The sequence below is a fragment of the Gadus morhua genome, chromosome 6 (assembly GCF_902167405.1).
Source record: "Gadus morhua chromosome 6, gadMor3.0, whole genome shotgun sequence".
NCBI lineage: Eukaryota > Metazoa > Chordata > Actinopteri > Gadiformes > Gadidae > Gadus > Gadus morhua.
In genome coordinates, this window is record NC_044053.1 from 23,813,375 (window position 1) to 23,832,128 (window position 18,754).

The following is an 18,754-nucleotide window of genomic DNA, read 5'->3' on the forward strand; positions in this document are numbered from 1 at the left end:
AACAAAATATTGGACAGAATAATGGTGTCTCTCTCTGAGGCGGTATGCTTCTAGTGCAGGATAAACACACAGTTTTAGGTACAGCCACAAACATTCTGAACACAACCTCCCCATATGACAGAGTCAAGACAAAGGAACATGCTGTTATCAGTTGAGCTTTTATACAAATACAAAATTCACGAATAAAAAGTTTCTGAGTGAAACTAACTGTTTCAAACGTAAATTGTTCCCATTTGTTCCATCAACCGTTACCCTGGCGAAAAAATAAAGACACACAATTCCAGAATAGGTGATGATTGCAGTACAGGCCTGGGTATTAGATTGAGTTCCTTGTCGTTTGGTAACAACAGTACTGTGCAAAGCCTGTCCCATTCATTTACCTCCATTGACTCCAGAAGTTCTGCGGGATAAAAAACACACTCGCTCTCACCCGCGGTTGCGTGAGTCACCTCCTTTCATCACGCTTAATGGAGAATCTATTTTGAATTTTCAAGGGGATTACATCGCTTCCGGTCCCCTTTCATGTCACGATTGAATACTTTGTGAGACACAGCCGGACATCCATGTTGACACCATCAGCTTAACAAAGGGTTTAAGTCTCCTTGGGGCCCAATATATACATACACACAATCAATCTCTTTAATGTGTTGGTGGGGTTGGCAGAGGGGTCAGCAGTAGCTCACCTGGTCTGTGCGTTATAGGGGCACCAACAAGTGAACCAGACCCAACCAAAAATGATAAGCAGTGACAGAGGGAGAAACATTGTGTGGTACGCTGGACACGTCCAGTGGTTCCTCAAGCGAGCGGAGAACACCATGCTTCTACACAGCTTGATTTAAGCCTATAGGCTTTACAGTGTCGTAAGGGGATCTATACAAGAATAATAAATCAAGATGGAAGCCTTTAAAAATAACCGTTTCCTCTTTGTATCTATATCTCTCCTGCTCAATCTCCACCTTCCTCCTCTCTCTCCATATCGCTCTCTCCATCTGTCGATGTACCATCTGACAGTCAAAAAGTGTTTCTTTTTCTCCTTTTAGAAAAGTTAATTTTTTCAAAACTGGCATCAGAAGCGTTGGCTGGACTGAAGGTTAGGACAAATAAATAGATTTCAAATAAAAACATTGGGAAGATGTTGGGATGTTTTTTTGGACTATTTACGTCGCCCTGAACGGCGAGCGGTGGAGATTGGCTGAGCGTCAACAGCGAGCGTTCACACTTCAGAAAGGTTAGGCAGTTATCCGATTGACTCATTTATAAAGCGGTGACGTCCATCAAAGTGAGTGGCTTCCCGTTCCCCTCCTCCACCACCGTCGTGTCCTCGCTGCCAGCGGCCCCTCACGCAGACGCGCACACGCGCGCGAGCCCTGGTATTCATGGTACACCCCTTGTCCTGCCATCCGTCTTCTATTGTACAGGCCGGGCTCATGCGACCATTAGAACGTGCACGACTTACAACCCTGACGATTGACAGCCTGTAACGTCTGATTTCTGATGATTTCTGATGAAGAATGGCTGCGGACAAAACATAACTTCAGATTCTTCACAATTCTGCTTGTGATTATTATAGTTTTTCTATGAAACTCAATAAGCTACAAAGGGATGTCAGAATTCTTCCCGATTGCAGAAATGCTCGCCGTGGTGAATGAAAGCTACATTAGAGAACAGCAAAGGGAGCCAGCACCCTTTGATATCCATAAAATAACCAAATGTAAAGCATATTAATCATATGCTGCAACTGCAAGAACACTCAGCCTTGTATCACCAGCATCCAACAAATTACAGATAAGCTACTGTTACTGGCCACACAGTCGATGCATTCTTAACAATGATTAGATCAGAACAGTTAAAGTTTTTCTCAGTCGCTTATCAGAATTGAAATTCTCAAAACTACCTACTCAATCTTCACGTCATTGTGTCACTTGTGCAGAACAAAAAAGCAGTTTCTCATTCATTTGAACAAGCTGCAAATGCTTTGGTACATTCATGCAAATGATTATGTACAATTCTCTGCTCTTTCTTACATTATCAATTGCTTATGTCATGTAGATCAAAATGTAGTGTAATGGGACTCACCCCCAAAACATTTAGGCATTATTTCATTGCATAAGTCTTCACATGCAAAATGGTAGAACAAGTTGTCATAATATGTCAAGAATATTTCTATACATTTCCATGAGACTTTTTTTCTAAATCGGTCCTGAATTGGTAAATTGCTACCAGGTGAATCTTGACTTTCTCTAAAAAAAAGAAATGTGTGAAGTGTTAGATCAACCAACGATCAACCAGTGCATAACACAATGTTACATCGTCTGACAATGGAAGGACAAGGAATTGGACGGGCTCAACAGCCAGAGAGAAGAAGAAGAGAAAGAGGAGTGAGGCTGCGTGAGAATGAGAATTTGTGGCCCAACAGACAGGAACGTCAGGAGGTGTAGGAAGACTGCACTGTAATTCCTAATTGCATGTACAATTTACAGTCTGTCAACAGATTACAGTACAGACAGCCAAAGCGTAAATGTGAATCTTGTCCAGTCTCTTGCAATCAATCTCCCACATACACTAAGGTGTAACTTTCAATTTACAATAATTGTCTTCGAAACTTTAGCCAAAGTTTACATCAAAACATCCCTCCAGAGTACACTGTTATATTGACAACATGACTAAGCAATTTGACTGTCTTATTCGTACACAATGACACAAGGACATGTCATTCTGATGGCACTGACATGTTCATCGACAGATATTTACTTTTGAGGGATGAACTAACGATTTTGAGCAAGAGACTGGCTTTTGCAATAAATCCATGGTGTTTTGCTATTTGCATGAATTGTTTTGAGAAATACATTAGCGGTTTTGCAAATGTTGAGGATGATTCGAGAAATGTACCAAAGCGACTGAGAAAAACTTTAAAGTCAATACCGGACCGAAACACAGGCTAGGCAAATAAAACAAGATGTTTACATGCACACAGTTGAATTGAAACCACGTCTTCGGTTCTTCCCTTTCAATCAGTGGCCCCACTTATTTTTTGTTACCATGCAAAATTGTTCTCTCCTAAGCGTTGGCATAATATTCACACAGAAACAGTTTCAGGATTTAGTTATTATATTTATATTCAGGGCATTCATTAGACGCTTTTGTCCAAGGCGACCATTCATACACACATTCACACACCGACGGCGGAGTCAACCACACACGGCGACAGCCAGCTCGTCGGGAGCAGTCAGGGTGAGGTGTCTTGCTCAGGGACACCTCGACACTCTGAGGAGTGTAACCTTCAGGTTACAGGTATTGTTGAGGTTCACATAAATACACCTGTACGGATCTACATCTAAATTGAGTACCAAGACCATGATGCACTTAAAACTAACAGAACAATGTTCTGCTATGGACAAACCAGAAGTAGTTAGTGAGATAGAATAACTAGTAGCACTATCTACAATGACTAAATTAAAAACTAACTCACCACAACGTGGCATTACCAGCGGAAGCTAAGGCTTGCCGACGGCTTTCAGAAATGTGTATGTACCTTACACACTAAGTTTTTGTTGGTCCCATTAGGAAGGGGGGGGGGGGGGCACTGGGAATCGAGAGCCCACTGGTTTGTATGAATTAAAAATAAAAGATGCTCACTAGATATCAATTATCTTCTCTTCTTCTGTGTGCAGATTGCATTATGAACTCATTCGAAGCACAACGTTTTGATCACAAGCACGGAGAGCCAGCAAGCTGTAGACCAAGTAACATAAAACTCTCCACCTGATCCATACATTGAATGCATTATTATTTCAAACATATCGCATAAAAATATGTATCATTTTGTTGTTGGGTATGCCTCAGCAGATCCAGTCAACAAATAAAAGTCTCTCCCAGTGTAGGAATAAAAAAATATTCCTTTTGGAATTGTACCCCCAGACCCCGTCCCCGTCTGTGGTCTGGGGGTGCGGGCTCTGGACCAGGGGACCCCTGCGTCCTCCTCCTTCAGTAGTTCTGCAGCTCTGGAATGTTCTTGTAGAGGTCCAGGGAGTCGGGGTTGGAGAAGGCCCCCCTCTGGGTGACCTCGCGGCCGGCCAGGACCTGCTTCACCGCCACCTCCACCTTCTTCCCACTCAGGGTGTACTGCGGAGACGGAGGGACACAGTCAGCCCGCGGCTCAGATCGGGACTATCCCGATGGGTTTGTAAAGGCCTGAGTCACAGTCAGGGCCATACAGGGGTCAGGGGCCATCTTATTCGACAGCCACATAGACTTTAAAAAGACTAGGAGAAGCTCAACCCTTATCATCAAGGAAGACCCCCTGAGAAGGAGCACAGGAAGAGGGTTTCTGTCCTTCAAGGGGAGACCAGGAGGGCACTGGGAGCCAGACCACAACTCTTTGTCATCGTCACAGACTACAATGATTTTATTATGAGGAAACTCAAAAAATGTGCTATTTGCTACAAATGAATGGAAGGGCGTTGTTTACTTTAAGATGGATACAGGTTAAAAAGTGAAATTAAGCAATTAAGATATCACAAAGAGATATCACAGCTAACCCAAGTCGTGAAGCAGAAAAACAGAAGTAATCGTCGGCCAAATCCAGTCAGACAGCTTATTAAAGCAACTGATCTCCGATGTATTAAAGAAAACCTAAAACAACCTGTTCCTCATGAAGAGTGATGTAATCATAGTAAAATCGTTTTGCTTTGGATTGATCCTGGTTACAATTTTGAAATAAAGTCACAAAATAGTCACTTGCTGATCCTTCAAACGCAGAGTTACGTATGTAACTCCGGTTCTATGAATCCTGGATGACCGCCAGAGGCGGTGCATTCAGCACTGGATTTATCCGTCTCGCGCATGCGCAGTTCGAGTACCTATACCAACAAGGTCACATGTGACCCTCGTGACACCGGATTGGCTATATAGCCCGGTGTCGACAGAGGATCTGTTCCCAGAATCTTCTCGCAAACACGAGACTTCTGAGTGACCTGTAACTCTGGCGGTCATCCAGGATTCATAGAACCGGAGTTACATACGTAACTCTGCGTTCTATTTCATCCTTACTGACCGCCAGAGGCGGTGCATTAAGCACTGGATGGCCAATACCAACAACGTCACGAAGAATCGAAGCGCTCACCCTACTGACCAGAGACAGCAGAGCTTGGCCTCAGGACCACGCCCATTGGATGGGGAGTGGCAACGTTGACCCGGTAGAACCTGGATAATGTGCTAGGCGACGCCCATGACACCGCGGCACAGATGGTCCCCAGGGGCACCCCTCTCAGGGCAGCCCATGATGTTGAGATGCTCCTGGTTGAGTGACACCTCACCCTGGATGGCGGGGGGCGGCCACTGGCCCCGTAGGCGTGCGTTATGGTCTCCACAATCCAGTGGGACAGCCTCTGCTTTGTTAAAGCACGACCCCTATTAGGGCCACCATGGCAAACAAAAAGCTGCTCCGACTGGCGAATACCGGCGGTAGCAGAAATATAAGCCCTAAGGGCCCGCACCGGGCACAGCAGCTCAGACCCACCCTCCCCAGAAGGGGGGTCAAAGCGTGCTAACTGGATGGGCTGGTTAAGGTGATTGTGTGGCAGCACCTTTGGCAGGAACGCAACAGTGACAGAGTCCAGGACCAACCCCAGATAGGTAACCCGTTGGGAAGGGTCCAGGCAACTCTTTGATTGGTTCACCGTCAAGCCCAGCCGGGCGACGTGCGACAGCAGGCAGGCCGTGTCCTGGGCCACCTGGGACCTGGAGGGCGCACAGACCAGCCAGTCGTCCAGATACGGCAGGACCTTCATGCCCTGCGTCTGCAGGGGTGCGAGGGCTGCCGCCACAACCCTGGTGAAAACCCTCAGGGAGAGGGAAAGCCCGAAGGGAAGTACCCTGAATTGGTAATGCCTGCCCCGATAGGCAAACCTCAGGAACCGCCTGTGGTGTGGCGCAACCGGCACATGAAAATAGGCGTCCTTCAGGTCTATGGTCGTAAACCACTCCCCCCTGGCAAATACCCTCAGGGTGTTTGCGGAGGTGAGCATGTGGAATGGTAAAACTTTTAAAAACGTGTTCAGGCCCCTTAGGTCTAGAATGGGCCTGAATCCGCCGTCTTTCTTGGTTACCAGAAAGTACGCCGAGTAGAACCCCCCGGGTTGTAACTGAGGGTCCACTGGCTCGATCGCATCCTTGGCCAGGTGGGCGGATAGCTCCTGGGCCAGAGCTGCGGCCTTCGTTGGATCGCGGACGACTGTCATCCTGACCCGGCCGAAGGCCTGGGGCCGGCGTCGGAACTGTAATTCGTACCCCCGGGTTAAGGTGGAAACCACCCAGGGGTCTATAGTACAGGCAGCCCAGTAACTGATCTGCTGCTGGGAAAAACAGCCGACGACCGGCCCCGTGGTCCTAGCGCCTGGCCCCCCGGCCTCTATCGGCTCTGGAGGGGTACCGGTGAGGCTCCGCGGCCCGAGGCTGCCCGGGCGATGGGCGGGCGGGGGCGCGAAAGCTGTCAGCGGGCTGCTCTTCTCGCGCTGGGTAAGAGCGTGGTGGCTGGTAGCGGCCCCGGGGGGCAGCCCCGGGGCCGCTCCCTGGGGCCTGCCAGGAGCGGACACACTCCTGTGAAGACCCGACAGCTGCAGGTTGGTTTGCCTAGCTTGGGCAGCTCGCTCCAGCGTCTCCAGGGCAGCTGACCCAAACAGCTCCCCCGGTACCACTGGCACGGCTCTGAGGGCCTTCCTGCATGCCTCCGTCAGGGGCGACTGAGCCAACCAAACCTGGCGGCGAGTCTGGACCAGGGTGGACATAATACGCCCCAATTCCCTGGACATGAGGGCAAAGGCCTGTAGGGACGCATCGCTCAGGTTCTGCGTAGACGGCTCAACTGCAGCTTGTTGCAGCGAGGTCGAGAGCGCCAGCATTAGGTGGGAGAGGGAATTGCCAATCCGCCCCTATACGCGCTGCTGCGTCATAGGCCTTCGAGAGCAGGTCGTCTGTGACCCTGCACTGGGGCCGAGGACACCTGGCATCCGGCCGCAAGGCCTGATCGGGGGTTAAAATGAGGGAGGCAATGGCGGGCTCAACGGGTGGCATGCGACCCAACCCATAATGCGCTGGATCCCGCATGGCAGCCAAGTCCCGAGCACTGGAAGAAGGACGGGGGAGAGCCTTGGCATCCTTCCAGCAGACGTGCAGCTCCTTTAAATACTCCTCCGAAGGAGGGACAGAGAAAGGGGCTGTGGCAGGGCTGCGCCTGAAAAAGGCGCTAGGCTGCCAAGTCTGCCTGAGGAGCATCAAGCCCCAGGCGAGCCAGGGCCGTACGGATGACGGCCCCGATGGGGTTACCCTCTGTGCTGTGCCCAGAGCTCTGAGCAGAGGAGCGGGAGGCCTCCCCAAAAGCGTTTGAGGCTTCCTCCACCGTGACACCCTCACTGAAGAGGTTAGCCGATGCCGCCAGCGACAGGACATCGTCCGTGCCCGGCACATCCCCCAAGGCAGGGTCAGGCCGGATGTCAGCCACCGCGCCACCTGCCCCAGGTTGCAGGGTCAGGAGGAGTTCCTGTATCCTCACCATGTCGGACGACAAGCGATCCACCTTGGATGCTAGCTCGTCCCTAGCCCTTTTCCTGGGGGGAGGCCCTGCTCTACCCCGACGCCAAGAACGGCCGAACTGAGCTGGAGGAAGTGGCGCCATTGATGGAAGGTCGACGGCTGCCGGATGTTCCACCGCTGCGAGCCTAGCCAGCCTGAGTGCCAAGGGCATGGAGCCGCAGTTCATACAGGCCCTCTCGGTAAGGCCCAAGCTTGGGCAGCTCGCTCCAGCGTCTCCAGGGCAGCTGACCCAAACAGCTCCCCCGGTACCACTGGCACGGCTCTGAGGGCCTTCCTGCATGTCTCCGTCAGGGGCGACTGAGCCAACCAAACCTGGCGGCGAGTCTGGACCAGGGTGGACATAACACGCCCCAATTCCATGGACATGAGGGCAAAGGCCTGTAGGGACGCATCACTCAGGTTCTGCGTAGACGGCTCAACTGCAGCTTGTTGCAGCGAGGTCGAGAGCGCCAGCATTAGGTGGGAGAGGGAATTGCCAATCCGCCCCTATACGCGCTGCTGCGTCATAGGCCTTCGAGAGCAGGTCGTCTGTGACCCTGCACTGGGGCCGAGGACACCTGGCATCCGGCCGCAAGGCCTGATCGGGGGGTAAAATGAGGGAGGCAATGGCGGGCTCAACGGGTGGCATGCGACCCAACCCATACTGCGCTGGATCCCGCATGGCAGCCAAGGCCCGAGCACTGGAAGAAGGACGGGGGAGAGCCTTGGCATCCTTCCAGCAGACGTGCAGCTCCTTTAAATACTCCTCCGAAGGAGGGACAGAGAAAGGGGCTGTGGCAGGGCTGCGCCTGAAAAAGGCGCTAGGCTGCCAAGTCTGCCTGAGGAGCATCAAGCCCCAGGCGAGCCAGGGCCGTACGGATGATGGCCCCGATGGGGTTACCCTCTGTGCTGTGCCCAGAGCTCTGAGCAGAGGAGCGGGAGGCCTCCCCAAAAGCGTTTGAGGCTCCCTCCACCGTGACACCCTCACTGAAGAGGTTAGCCGATGCCGCCAGCGACAGGACATCGTCCGTGCCCGGCACATCCCCCAAGGAAGGGTCAGGCCGGATGTCAGCCACCGCGCCACCTGCCCCAGGTTGCAGGGTCAGGAGGAGTTCCTGTATCCTCACCATGTCTGACGACAAGCGATCCACCTTGGATGCTAGCTCGTCCCTAGCCCTTTTCCTGGGGGGAGGCCCTGCTCTACCCCGACGCCCTGAACGGCCGGGCTGAGCTGGAGGAAGTGGCGCCATTAATGGAAGGTCGACGGCTGCCGGATGTTCCACCGCTGCGAGCCTAGCCAGCCTGAGTGCCAAGGGCATGGAGCCGCAGTTCATACAGGCCCTCTCGGTAAGGCCCTCCCTCAAATGCTCGAAGCCGAGGCAAGAGGGGCAGCGATCATGGCCATCGTCAGGCTCAAGGAGGGCCACACAGGCGCCACACATATGAGCCATCAGCAGAACACTGGGAGAGGGAGCACTGCCTTCACCAGGGAGCTACTAACTCAAGAAAAGCCAAGAAAGTGTTACCGGGAGAGGACGCGAGAGCGCTGCCTTCACCGGTAAGTGACTGAAAAGAAACAAGTGTTACAGGGAGAGGGCGCGAGAGCGCTGCCTTCACCGATAAGTGACTGAAAAGTAAACCCCAACAGTGTTACAGGGAGAGGGCGCGAGAGCGCTGCCTTCACCGGTAAGTGACCGAAAGAAATACGCAACAGTGTTACAGGGAGAGGACGCGAGAACGCTGACTTCACCGGTAAGTAGGGCTTTGACTTCGAACTTCGTGATTCGAATATAATTCGAATATCAAAAAATAAATCAAAATTAGAACAAATATTAGGCAGCCCTTAATATTCGAACCTGTTATGGGCAGGCCAAGAGGGAGAGACGTCGGAGAACCCCACGCAGTCTATTCATAATATTGTAATGACCACGGAAGAGGCAGTGAATGAAGTATTGATTAGACAGCGATTTATTAGAAACATAATAAACCGTTGGAACACGCAAGACCGGTAACCATAGCAACGCCGGTAAACAAACCTCGCAAAACCCAATCCAGGGCTGAATCCGAATACTCATACTTATAGTATGCATTTTGTAGTACGCCACAAATATAGCGCGTCCGAATGCTCAGTGTGCATTGTGTAGTACGGAAAACGTTTCCGAATACGTTCTACCGCCACAGTATACAACGGTAGGGCACTACGTTACCAGACTACGAGTCTGGTAACGAACGAAGAAGAGATGGCTGACCCGACACTACCAACAGCGGCTTAGAAAGACTTCATAGAAAGTGGCGAAAAACGAGACATTAAAAAGAGTAAAAAAGTAAAGTAAGTAATTAAGTAAAAAGAGACATTTTTAATTTAATAGCAACGATGACAAGACGGAAAACAGGTAACTTATCAAGGTAATTTTGCCGGCATCTGAGGGGAGACACGTCATCTCCAAACATCCGGTGGAGTTTCGGCGGTGTTCGGAAGCGTTCAGAGGCGTTCTACGCATAGCTGTAGACCGTTCTGGGCGTTTTACACATAGCTGTAGACCGTCAAGTAGTAGACACTGAACATAAATAGTATGTTCTAATGGTGCGGCCACACCAACCGCGTTACTCGCGTTGGACAACGCGAGTAACGCGCCTAACCTGACGCTTGACCAGTGTGTGGTGGTTCAACGCTTCCAACGCGTCAACGCGCCAACGCAGCTAGATGAGTCCATGTCCATGCAAGTGAACGGAGCGTTCCCTCTTCGTCATAACTATCAAACCAAACATCCTTCACATTCACTGAGCGAACATTATGAAAGTAAAATGCACATTTCTCGCTAAAAATGTTTCCATAAACGCATTTAATGGCGTAACTATGTAACTATTTCCACCCAGAATAAAGAAAAATGTCGCCGTGGCTGCGCTGGAGTCCGAGGTAGGAAACCCAAACGCCGCCAAGGTTTGGGTGATAGAGTTTAGATCGGGTTAGATTAAATAATCTCGGATATAAATAACAATAATCGGGTTAAATAACTTCACATGGTGTGTCTGGTGTGTTTCCAGCATTCGCAGTGTTGATCAGCAGAGAAGCAGTCCGCCAAGACGTTGAGGTTGCTTAGCAACCAGACACTCTGTCCATGCAAGTGAACGGAGCGTTCCCTCTTCGTCATAACTATCAAACCAAACATCCTTCACATTCACCGAGCGAACATTATGAAAGTAAAATGCACATTTCTCGCTAGAAATGTTTCCATAAACGCATTTAATGGCGTAACTATGTTACTATTTCCACCCAGAATAAAGAAAGATGTCGGCCGTATGCTTCTGTGCAAGCTCACTACTCTCTGCCAGTGACGTCGGGTCAAGCTCCACGCTGATTGGCTACCGCGGCTAAGCGTCACACGTTGGAGCGTTGAAAGTTCAATTTTCTGAACTCCGGGCGTTGGTGCGTTGGGCGCGTTACTGCGTTTACGTGCGTAATTACGTGCAACTGCCGCGCCTAACGCCCCCAACGCAACGCTTCAACGCTTCAACGCGTGTACCGCGCCTAGACCAATGGTTCCCTATGCAAAAATGCCGATTTTCAACGCCCCTAACGCGAGCAATGCGGTTGGTGTGGCCGTACCTTAAGTATTCGGATTCAGCCCAGGTATTACTGAAGGCATTTAATGGTCAAAATAATATTAATAAATATTCGAATATATTCTAATATTAATATTAATAAACAAACGAACTTCGAATATGATTTTTGGGCAAAAGTCAAAGCCCTACCGGTAAGTGACCAAAAGAAATACGCAACAGTGTTACAGGGAGAGGGCGCGAGAGCGCTGCCTTCACCGGTAAGTGACCGAAAGAAATACGCAACAGTGTTACAGGGAGAGGACGCGAGAACGCTGACTTCACCGGTAAGTGATTGACCGGAATTATTTATTCTTTTTTTTAAACAAAAGTGTTACCAAACAAATTTGGTAACCCAGAACACAGCCGAGCTGTTTCTATCAGGGAGCTATCAATTAGCAGCTACAAGCGTTGGAAGGGAGCGAACTGTACAATGTAGCCACCAGTAGTGAAAATAATCCCAGCAGTGTTGCCGGGAGAGGACGCGAGAGCGCTGCCTTCACCGGTAAGTGACTGAACGAATTATATATATATATATATATTCTTCTAACAAAAGTGTTACTAACAAAACTTGGAAGCTTCTACTCAAAGGAAGCCTTTCAGCGCTGTACAGACAAACAGCCCCTGGAGGACGAGTTCACCCGTTGCTCCGACCCTTGGTCGCGATGCTGCACACAGTCTGGAGCGCGATCCTTTCCAAAAAGCGAATACGCTATCCGCAAGCGGTACTACTACATGCGTCTTTGCGAGAAGATGAAAGGAACAGATCCTCTGTCAACACCGGGCTAAATAGCCAATCCAGTGTCACAAGGGTCACATGTGACCTTGTTGGTATAGGTACTCGAACTGCGCATGCGCGAGACGGATAAATCCAGTGCTTAATGCACCGCCTCTGGCGGTCAGTAAGGATGAAATAGAACCCTTCAGAGAGCCCCTAATAACACCAGAGGCGTCCTACCGGTATGTCCCTGGTCTCCAGGAGCAGGGCGGGGACGTGGCGGGCCGACAGGGCCCTCCGGATGTGGCCCCTGATGCGCTGCTGGAGGGCCGGGCAGAAGGCCTCGCCGGGGGCCATCTTCAGGAACAGGATGACCCGCTCCTCCCCGTCCGCGTTGTACTGGGGGACACACAGGCTGTCACACACCTCCTCGAAGGCCTCCACTGAGGGGGGGGGGGGGGGAGAGAGAGAGAGAGGACGGGGTTAATTACAATTGTCAAAGCGGTTACCCAACACGGCCACACCGTTTTGCACACCGTGCCCCAGTTTGGGGAAGTGCTAGTGTAGGGGTAGAAGAAACATCCCAGATTACATTTCGATTTGCAGTTGAACAATGGCCGATCAATGTGAAGATCACAAATATAACGAGATATTGGCAGTTAATCCTACAATTCACAAAACAATTTGTCATCTCTAAAGTTTATAAGTTTGAGTTTGTCCCTTTATGTATTGTTTCCTGTGCCCCCTGACCCCAGTGGCATCTCTGACCAACCTGTGCTGCTCATGGGGGAGACACTGGCATGAACCTCCTCTTAAGGTCTTTGGTGCTCGGTGGTGCTTATTGAGTACTGAACATTGATGCCTTTTGGCAATAGACAAATGCAAACATACCAACAATGACCACCATCTCTGTAGGAGGCAAATCGACACCCTCTGAGTCTACATCCGTGTCATACGGAGTACAGTTGATCCACAAGCCCTGTGCTGAGGAGCCGTACCCCTCCAACGAAGCAGGGGGCCGTCGGAGCGCATCGGGATCCGGTGGTCACCATGGTAGCAGGAGTAGCCACGCCCCTCTCACAGCAGGTTTCAACACATCCGGGAATGTGTGTATGTGTGTGTGTGTGGGGGGTAGGAAGGAGGGGGGACGGGGGGACGTATGGTGGTACATCTGCCAAATGACAGATGTACCCCCATCCCCCAAAGACCCCCTCATTGAGCACACACACACACACACACACACACACACGCACAGGATATAGAGGCCCTGACCTGGGCTTGCTTCCAAGTGGGCATCAGCCAATGGCAGTGGGGGTAGACGACTCATGGAGGAATTAACCAGCCATAATGGCACGCTAATGTGAAGACTTATTTCCTCTTCCTTCCCTATGATGTTAAGGATAAAGGTGTGGTTTTGACAGTATGAGACCTCTTTCACTTATGGTTACCACTTAATAGCCTGGATAACCTTTCCAGCAAAATGACGGATTTGAACTATTTCCCCATTCAGCTACGTTGGGTAAAATTTGTGTCTCCTGCCCTTTACACGTGGCTCAGCAATGCTGGAATAGACGGGCCAAAGAACAGTCTAGCAGTTGGCGGTGATGCAACACAATCCATTTGCGTATAAAGTCTCTAGCACCTTTATTTCAGAATCAGTCAGTGAGTGTCCAGACGATCCTCATAAAATAATCTGTATTGTTATAGTTATCGCATCACCTGAAAAACATTGGCGTGCTAAAATAGACAGACGCAGATTATAATAGGTAATCAGCAGAGTCTTGTCCTTGGCTTCCTCGCTCCATGTGACAGTGTATCCCATCAGACGACCGTAACCCTTCTTGTGCCTCTCCCAGCGATGTTCCTGCTTTCATTCACAACACACACGCTGATGAGACTCGTTCTTGAGCAGGCAGATTTGCAGTGCCGCTGTATCTATCCCTGGATTATCTATCCCTGTTCCCATTCACACATGACTCCATGCCGGAAATATTCCGGAATATTGCAAGGAAAGACTGTGTCCGGAAAGGGTCTCAAATCTGATAATTTGTCATTAGTGTGTAAAAAGTAATAAAATCAAGGATAATGAGTTTGGAGCGTGCATGCTCACCAATGTTGTAGATCTCCGAACTTCCAAAACGCACTCCGTTGGGGTTCAGGGTCCCGTCGCTAGGAGACAAACATGGGAAGGAACACGTTCAGAGTTGAGGATTTAATTGAAAAGGGATTATAAAATAACCTGCAATCGGATGCATGGTCCCAATGCAAAGCAGTGAGACAAACATGTGGTGAAACAGTACTGTGAGGCAAATTGTATCGAAGATAAAGAAGTTAAGAGTAGAAAAAAATGTGATATCAAGACAGTCAATCAAACTCAGGCCAGTGTGAAGAGCGGGTTATTGCCATCACTTTGGTTGTTTTGATCATATTGGTTCCAGGTGATGACATTCGTTTGTCACATTCTGAAACAGCCCAATGCAATACCTCTATTATTAGGTAATCACAGAGTATACCTTTTCAAGGTTTTAGGTATTATTTTAATTTTGGTGCGCCCAGATGTCAAAGGTTTTCAAACTGCTTTCAAACTTTTATTTTAAGTCTCCGTTTAAATATCAACAGGTCCAAATGACAGCACATTTGAAACACATTGTCTTTATTAGTGTATGATCAAACAATTCCAAAATAATTTGGATTGCATGAAAGAATTGCAGAGTTATGCGGAAAACTAAATATTGTAATTGGCAAACATTATTCTACCAATCATAACCTGCAGGGAGCGTCAAATCACACATAAGCCAAGCAGATTGACTGCGATTTGTCGGCGGCGTGCGTAGGGTGTGCCTTCAATTTCTAGAAATTATGGTTATTTTAACAAATAAATCAAAGTATCTATTCCTTAAAAAACAGAATTAAACAGAAAATAAACAGAATTTCGAACAATAAAACACCCATACATCAGGCCGTTAGGTGTATGCTGTATTGATCAGTCAACTGGTCTGTCTAGTGGACTATAGCAAATGTTGCCCATCTATCCATCATACATCTAGGTGGACACTCCCACTTGTGATGTCACTAAAACACAGGAAAAGGCAGATTTTCAAACGGCTGGTAATGCTAATCACACTCACACATGGTGGCATAACATCACCCCTTTAAACAATGAATGAGCTTACCTTCTGCCCAGCATGACAAGGCCACCGGTCTTAGGGTTGATCTGGCAGTAGTCCCCATGGGCCCACACACCTGGACACACAGACACACACCGTACATGTCAAGGGTGGGATCATCAAACCGTATTTGTGCGTGTGATGTGAGTGCTGTTATTTAGAACTAACATATTCTGTGTGTGTGTGCGTGTGTACCTGGGTATGTAGAGAAGTAGGCTTTGTGGTACTTTGCGCCGCTGTCGTCATTCCAGAAGTGTGTGGGCTGGCAGGGGAGGGGCTTCAGACACACCAGCTCCCCACTCTCCCCCCACACTGGCTTACCTGCACACACACACACACACACACACACACACACACACACACACACACACACACACACACACACACACACACACACACACACACACACACACACCACACACACACACACACACACACACACACACAGAATAGGGTCGTTTTAAAGTCTTTGTACTGAACAACAGATTGTTGGTACACCTGCAGTCTCCAGTGCCCTTCCTCTGCAGAATGCCTTCTTAATGTTTATTTGGGCCAAGTGCGTATTTCGTGCTTCATCTTGCAACATTCGCTCAGAGGAATCACACTCTCACTCTCACTCTCACTCTCACTCTCATTCTCACTCTCACTCTCACACACACACACACACACACACACACACACACACACACACACACACACACACACACACACACACACACACACAGTACCTTCAGAGCTCCAGGCCTCCACTGCCATGCCAAGGTTCCTGGACTGGATCTCACCGCGGTACACCGGGACGCTGGGGTTCTGACCCATGAAACACGACACAATGTCTGTACCGCCTGAGGGGAGAGACATTGGGTTAGCACTGTGTGTGTGTGTGTGTGTGTGTGTGTGTGTGTGTGTGTGTGTGTGTGTGTGTGTGTGTGTGTGTGTGTGTGTGTGTGTGTGTGTGTGTGTCCACACCATTTTTTTTTTTTTAGGCTTTAATTGGCTCCCAAGAGTAATAGGAAATATCTTGTCTCACGGTTTGAACACACTCACAAAATTCTCAACTGAGATTACATGTTATACCCACCTATGCAACACACACAAACACACACACACACACACACACACACACACACACACACACACACACACACACACACAGTGAGAACATAGAAACGGCTACAAACACATTAAAGTCTGATGGGTGGGGTACAGACTTGTCAGTACTGGTGTCTACAGAATAACTCCCAGGTGGACTACATTACCCATGGCACCAGGGAAACACTTCCAATCTATAAACACAATCGAATGCAACTCCTACATCACTTCAAAAAGGCAATTATTTAATAGCCCAATTTTAGAAACCTGTACTACATCACTATATGCTAGTAAAGCATATAATCTAATGAAGATATGTTAGTACCATCACAGAGTTTATAAATTAAACCTTCTGCAGTATAACTCACTGAATCCACCACTTTGGTTGTAATTGTTTTAAACAATGTAAAATGTGAAGAGATACCTCGCCTCACACACCTCACACCACACTAAGCGCAGTCCCCCCCACCACCGTTCTCCAGTGACCAAACCGCTCCAAAGACAATAACAAACCCAGTCTTTGATTTAGCTGTCGGCAAACAATTTCAAGTAATGATACAAACATAATGAAGGCAAAATTCCTGCCTTCATCACGTATTCATGATATACATTTTACACTTTGTGTATCTTGAGTATAGTCTCCTGGGGGAGAAGCTATACTTCAGGGAGAAACCACCGTTGTTTTGGCCGGGAAACTCGGCAGCATAATCGGCAGTTTATCAGGCATCGGAGAAGTGGACATTAAAAGACCCGCTCCTCCTAAAATCGAATTCTTCCAGTGTTAAATTTGTCGTTAGAAGCTTACGGGTGGACCAAAAATCAGAGCATTGATTCAGTGTTCTGGTAACAAATATGCTCCTTGGCAGGAGCGCAGTGGTGGTGCCAGCGTCTGTCCTTGGACCATACTCGGACATATGCAAATACTTGGTAGCATGACGCTAACAGTAGCCCACCATCAGGAAGTTCCTTCTTCTGCTGCTGGGCCTCAGAACGATGGCAGAAACAATACACGTCTGCTCAGTTTCAGAAAACACCTAGCCTCATTTTACGACCCGGCATTCAGTTTTATTCTAGAGCTTTCTGGGTCACAGTTACGGCAGGGAAACCAGATTAGAACTACGTCCTGGGGCGCAGTGGGTCTTTGAAGACATGCTGAACATCTGCATATATGTCCTTACATTGGGCGCCGGGCTAGTTCGCACTATCCACACTATATCTGCGGCTGTCAAAGTGTTTTCGCTGTAGACTAGGCACTGTGCTGGCATCACAGCTGTTGCCACTTAACAGTAATGACTTTGTTTTCAACGATTGAGTTGATGTGCGTCACCGATTTACACCGTGTTTTTTCGTGAAAACATTAGTTCTGAAGGTTTTGAGATCTGATGCAGAAGTCTACGGGTTTGGCAGACAGATTTTATAGCTTCTAGCTGGCGTCAATCTATCTGTATTCATAGATCCTGGCCAACGAGATGAGGGTAAAGTTGTGGAGTTGCATTTTTGACCTTTTACGTCCTGTAGTGAATTTGGGGTTGAATCAAATATTTCACAAGGTAGTTTGTTGAACAGGATTTCAACGGATTTTCAAGGATTTCAACCACAGCAGTAAAGGGTTTTAACCTGCCTGTTAAGGGGTTGTAGGTAAGATTAAAGACCTGTAATTATCGTAATTTGTTATGAAATCCAAAAGCCCCTCAGCGATCAGTGAGTGAAATTTTTTGACCGCTCAGGGAAACTCTTCCCTGATTGGTTGGGTAAATACAGCTTGCCTGTCAATCACATTCAAGCGCACACCCTGAGGTCCAACACAATACTATTTAGTGTGCCAGAAAAAATGTAGTACGTCCAAATACATTATGCCAAAAACACCAGGATGTCGCCAAACATCACATCGCGTTTCGCAGTATGGAAGCCAGCGTGCTTTGGGCTATTCTGCCCCACACTCCTCCTCCGCAGAAGATACGTCATCGACTGAGCCCGCAAGAGTCAACGGGTGGCACTACAGGTGTGCTGATCAGTGAAATAACCTGGAATATGTCCCAATTGTATGCATACTGTCTGCAACAATAAGTACTTTGTAGGGGTAGCTGCAGTACCTACTGAAAGTAAAAAGTAAGAGTATGCGATTTGGAACGCAGCCAGTGTTATCATCTCAATGGTGTTGAAACCGAGGGAAGGAGGGACAATACACTGAGGGGGCTTTGGATGTTTTTTTCTTTATTCTTGCTCTCTTCCTCTTCACAACTCACTCTTTAATATGAGAGGTTAGGATGAACTGTGTGGTTTGTCATTGGCTGCATAGTTTGGGAATGGTTGCTAGGAAAATAAAAGAAACAACTAAAAGAAGGGTTGACCAATGTTTGAAAAGGAATAGAGAAAGGATGAAGACAGAGGAGGAGAATCTGAGGATATTAGGATGGACAGAATCCAGCATCCAAAGTGTTAAAACCCCCCAACACCCCACAACAGGAGACAAAGACACACACGCACGCGCACACACACACACACACACACACACACACACACACACACACACACACAAACACACACACACACACACACACACACACACACACACACACACACACACACACACACACACACACATACACAC

At 48.6% G+C, this 18,754-nt stretch overlaps 1 protein-coding gene across 1 annotated transcript in view; it reads right to left on the reverse strand.

Moving 5' to 3' along the window:
- Positions 1-3,906: 3,906 nt before the first annotated feature.
- The window catches only part of aacs (acetoacetyl-CoA synthetase), a 45,698-nt gene continuing 30,850 nt past the window's right edge, over positions 3,907-18,754 (reverse strand). The window contains exons 13-18 of the mRNA XM_030359077.1: positions 15,783-15,896; positions 15,250-15,375; positions 15,061-15,130; positions 13,998-14,056; positions 12,128-12,330; positions 3,907-4,122 (exon numbers count right to left, since the gene is read on the reverse strand). Coding sequence (XP_030214937.1) covers positions 3,985-4,122; positions 12,128-12,330; positions 13,998-14,056; positions 15,061-15,130; positions 15,250-15,375; positions 15,783-15,896 — 710 coding nt within the window. The 3' untranslated portion in view covers positions 3,907-3,984. The remainder of the gene's footprint in view (positions 4,123-12,127; positions 12,331-13,997; positions 14,057-15,060; positions 15,131-15,249; positions 15,376-15,782; positions 15,897-18,754) is intronic.